Source organism: Penaeus vannamei, chromosome 9, assembly GCF_042767895.1.
Source record: "Penaeus vannamei isolate JL-2024 chromosome 9, ASM4276789v1, whole genome shotgun sequence".
Lineage (NCBI taxonomy): Eukaryota > Metazoa > Arthropoda > Malacostraca > Decapoda > Penaeidae > Penaeus > Penaeus vannamei.
The window spans coordinates 24,222,759-24,227,758 of record NC_091557.1 but is presented as its reverse complement, the minus strand read 5'-3'; the positions used below and the strand labels follow the sequence as shown (position 1 = coordinate 24,227,758).

Here is a 5,000-nt window from a genome sequence, read left to right as displayed (position 1 = left end):
AATTCTGCAATAAGAACCATAAAGAGAGAAAAAGATAAGATAATACAACTAAAGAACAAATAAAACAAAACTAGGCCTACTCACAATGATACACAATATGAAGAAAGTAAATAGAAACCCAGAAGTCTCTTATTGCAAATATATCTGCTGTGACTCATGCATTTGCCATAGCCTCCATGCCTTTAGCACACCCATGAAATCACACCACACTTTCTTATATATTCTGGCTTGCAGAGTGTAGAGACAACCATGATAATTTGCCATTAAACATGAAATTAGTAAAAGATCAATATATGAATATGTGGTGGAGGTATGTTGGCCCATACTGGAGTACCAAGAGTAGAGGTTGTAGCAATCATGGGGCTTTTACATAGTCCTAGGCACAAGGATCACTAAACAGAAATGTTGGTAAATATTCAGAACACGTTCACAGAACTGATCCTGATGATAAGGGTATTGATGGATTCCTCTCACTCTCACCCATACATCTAGGACACTTGCTGCAGAAACCCCCCATACCCCTAAACTATTAGCCCCAACAGTAGGAGAGGGCATGAAAGGTACCTAGGAAATTGTAGGGTAAAATGTGAATAACATGCACCAAATACTTCACTATAATATAAATATACACAAATTAAGTCAAAAAGAATCCTTCACGAATTCACAGTAGTATACAATACATGACCTATGTGCATACTGCTACTCAGGTTACATTTTAATACCCATAGGTGATGTATTCTATTTAGACTTGAGCATGAGTTTGGAGGGTGGTAGCCCCTCAGCAGGGGGGTGCAAGGGACATAACCCTCTGCAATAGATATATTAGTGCATGATATAAGCTCATAGTTCAATCAGAGGGCCTGAGAACTTGTGCTCCCAATAGGGGGTTGCAAGGAGCTGTGCCCTCTACCTTTGATTATATACTTCCCAATTCTGAGTATAGTATTCATTACCCCACAATTTCCCTTGTCCCTTTTGTACCCTCCCTGCTATCAGGGCCAAGATTGTGGGTACTAGGGGGGTTTCTGAAGCATAAGTTCTATATACATGGTTAGTAGACCAGAAATAGGAATAGAGCAGTGAGGATTTGTAAACGATACTGGTACCAGAAATGCCAAATTTAAGGTACACATGTTGTCTCAACATGTAACTGAAATGCAGACAGACATGTATACGTGCTTCATAGACTATACAAAAGCATGGTATATCTATATCTAATAACTGCACTAAGATGGGGAAAATCTAAGGGCACTGTTGTAAAGATAAGTAAAAAATACAATCACTGATATATATGATATGATCTGCGCACACCAAGAATAATGTCAGAAATGAAGGAAAATCCGTACTGTAAGGCCGCACAAAGTTAGGGCAAATTTGAAATTTAATGGAAAAACTGAAGAGATTATAAAGTTTTTACAGATTCAAGGAATCATCCTAAATGAAAGAAAGTGTGAAAAGTGCAGTGCAATTTTCTGAACTGATGTGCACGCCTAGTCATAATTGCATAGTTGAGTAAATTTTGTGTTGGTTACTGTGTGCACTTGCACTTTCGTATATTCAAATATGGCGGCATAATTGGACACTCGTATTTCATAAAAGTTGTATTTCTTCGATTTTAGAAAATGTAAATTTTGGCTTGCATTTCCGAAAAGTCACATTTCACTGCATTTATAATTAACTTTAGTCATTTACTGCCACTGAAATCAGGCTGAGCCCACTCTTTACCTGCCCCCCAAAGAAAGAAAGAAAGAAAGAAAGAAAAAAAAAGGTTCCCCACATGTTCCCCAAGATTGTTGGGTGGAGTTGGGGACTTAGTCTCTGGAGGGTGCGTCTGTACAGTAAAGAATTACCGAAATGAAAAAAATAGGTTGCAACAAGTGCTGTCCACTTGCACTCGCTGTGGCTAAGTTCCTGTATGAGAAACGCACCTATAGGCTAAGTCGAAAAATCACTGGTGCAGCTTTTAAAGCAACCTCCCTCAGACTGTGCATGTACATCATGTGACCTCACTACCATTAATGTCATGATAACTACTACTCGTATTTCATATCACTTATAAATTACCAGTTTGGATTTTTTTTTTCTTTTTTTTCTTTTTTTTTGTATTGTATTGTATCATTCACTTTATACTATATTCTCATATACATAATTTGTCCATAAATATTCATTTATATTACATTATTTGCTACTTAACGTATATTTTGGCATTTCATAACAACCGAACTACCCTTGATTACAACTTCTATTGACTGGCTCTTAACGAGAGTCCAACCTGGATTTTAAGGGTTCACGACCAGCGTCATTCTTTCTGACAGGCGTAAGAAATGGAACGGAGTTTCTGTCACTTGTGCGATTGCAGTTTGAGGGATTTAAAAAAATAAATGCAGTGATGATACAGAGGGATTAATTACACTGTCCCAAGAACACAATCTAATTTTGAAATTTTTGAAGTTAGTAGGGAAATATGGTGATCAGAAGGGGGCCCTGGGGCAGAGCCTCCAGGTTAGGAAGTTTTTTGGTTCCTACAGTGATCTTTGTGACAGTGTGTGTTTAGGCCGGGTTCTCTCACTTGTTTGTTCGTTCACGCAACACAGTATCAAATCTTTGTGGCCGAGTTTTTCATTTTTATTCTTTCTTTACCTTTTAAAAGCCCTACTATGAGCAAAATCAATCATATCCCCCCTCCTAAAACCCCCGATTCCCCACAGGATCCCCCAAGAATGTTGAATAGAGTTGGGGACTTAGTCTCCGATGGGTACAGTTATGTTAGAAATAATTACCAAAAGCTTTTGCACAGTCTATAGTCTACTTGCTAAAGATGCTGTAATGTTTCAATGTACTAGAAACATACAGCTAGTATGAGAATAGGGACATGGTTGAATACATTAAGATTAAAAGAAGAGTGAGACAAGGTTGTGGTGAAACTTGTTTAATATCTATAATGAGATGATCTCACATGAACCAGACAGGCTGAGAGGTCTTTCTGTAGGAGGTTGGAATGTCAACAGCCTAAGATATGATGATGATACAGTTTTAATTGCTAAATTCCAAACACAGTTCCAAGAACAGAGAAAGAGATAGGTTTAACTAACAACTGTAAAAAGACTGAATGTATGGTTATTAGCAAAAAAGGCCATCCAAAATGTAACCTATGATTGGAGATATTACCTTAGAGCAGGTACAAAAGTTTAAATACTTGGGAAGTATGAGAATTTTAAATAGTGGATACGACTCTGAGATCAAAAAGCACAGAGGGATGGCAAAAGCTTTACAAAAACTGGAACTCAAGAACCATACTTTAGTAATGGAAACTAAGAAAAGAGCTGGAGTCTTACGTGTTGTCCACCTTGCTGTGTGATAGAGAATGCTGGGCAATTTCATCCCAAACAAGACACAGATTGGAGGCTTCTGTAATGTGGTTCCATAGACATATGCTAAGAATATCATGGACAGATCACAAAAGTAATGAGAAAGTGTTGAGGATGGCTGGTGCCAAAGAAAAACTCTTGAAAACCATCTTAGAAAACAGGCAGCTTGAGTTTTGGGGACATTTACTGAGAAAGGAAGGTCTTGCGAGCTTAATTCTTAAAGGACAGACTGAAGACAGGAGGGTAAGAAGAAAGCAATGCACAACATATTTGAAAAGTCTGGTAAATTGAATGAAAGAGCAAGTTACAGCAAGAGAAAAGAGCAAGATTTCATGTTTGAGTTTGCCAAAAACATTGTGATAAGAGACTGGAGAGCCATGATCAACAAGATCCTGAAAAGATATGGTACCTGTACAGAGAGACGAATCCATCCATAGCACTTTCGTCCTGATCGGTCATGCAAAGATCTTTTGAATAATTACTGGTCATAGATGAAAAGCATGAAAAAAATTGTGTATATATGTATGTGTACATATATACACACGGTCAAACATAAATACATATGTACTTTGAGAATTTAGCATTTAGCTGATCTTAAGTCAGACAGTAGGAAAAAAACAACTGAAAAAGAACTAATAACTCACACTGGGCGGGTGGCATTAACACATAAGTTCTAAAGAAGTGGCTATTCTTCGCCCGAGTCTTTGCTACGTTGGCAAGTGGTTTGGACACTTGCTTGATAACTAAAGTGACTAATTTTGCGATAGGAAATCCCACCATCTCCCCACCACCGTTGTTTACTTTTTGGGATCAGGGTTGTGTACCGGCGAAATATTATAATTTATTAAGGTTATCAGAGTTTGATCATTTTTCTATGTTAGAATATATCATTTTATATGCCTATATACTTCGAAAATATATATTGGTTATATTATCTTATCTTATAATTTTTGGTATATATTCTATATGATGCGTTCATAGTCACCTAACTGTGATCCGGATTGCACAACTATTAAAAGTAAAAATTTATTCGATTGACCGGATAAAAAAGAAATGATTGCATATCATGTCATGCATGTTGCATGGTTTATTTTGTTTGCATTTTATTGTGGTTATAAATTCTTCACGATTTGTTTATTATCACGTCTTTTCTGATAACCCAAACCGGTAAAGTACCGGTAGTAACAAATACTGGTTAAATGGAAAAACACTACCGTGTTGATACTATGGTAGAAAAACCCACAATGCACAAACTAGATTTACTGAAGAAAGTGAGACAACAGTTTCAGAATCGTCCTCGATTCCATCTTTGGGTCTGTGTAAGATGGGATCGAGGACGATTCCGAAGCTGTTGTCTCACTTTCTGCAATCAATCTAGTTTGTGCATTGTATGTGTGCGTGTTTTTTTTTCTACCAAATACTGGTTGTCATGCTTCAATGACTTTGATATTTCATGTATATCTCTGTCTGTCACTCTATTTCTGTATCTACCTTCAACTGTCTGCGTATCTGCCTTGGTGTGTGTGTGTGTGTGTGTGTGTGTGTGTGTGTGTGTGTGTGTGTGTGTGTGTGTGTGTGTGTGTGTGTGTGTGTGTGTGTGTGTGTGTGTGTGTGTGTGTGTGTGTGTGTGTG

General features: G+C 37.5%; 1 protein-coding gene across 4 annotated transcripts in view; it reads right to left on the bottom strand.

The window, feature by feature from the left end:
* The window catches only part of LOC138862687 (optic atrophy 3 protein homolog), a 19,670-nt gene extending 15,451 nt beyond the window's left edge, over window positions 1-4,219 (bottom strand). The window contains exon 1 of one of the 4 annotated variants that reach the window (XM_070125453.1): window positions 4,013-4,219. In XM_070125453.1, coding sequence (XP_069981554.1) covers window positions 4,013-4,148 — 136 coding nt within the window. In that variant the 5' untranslated portion in view covers window positions 4,149-4,219. The remainder of the gene's footprint in view (window positions 1-4,012) is intronic. The other 3 variants (XM_070125455.1, XM_070125454.1, XM_070125452.1) reach the window with 3 other exon arrangements.
* Between the last annotated feature and the right edge of the window lie 781 nt (window positions 4,220-5,000).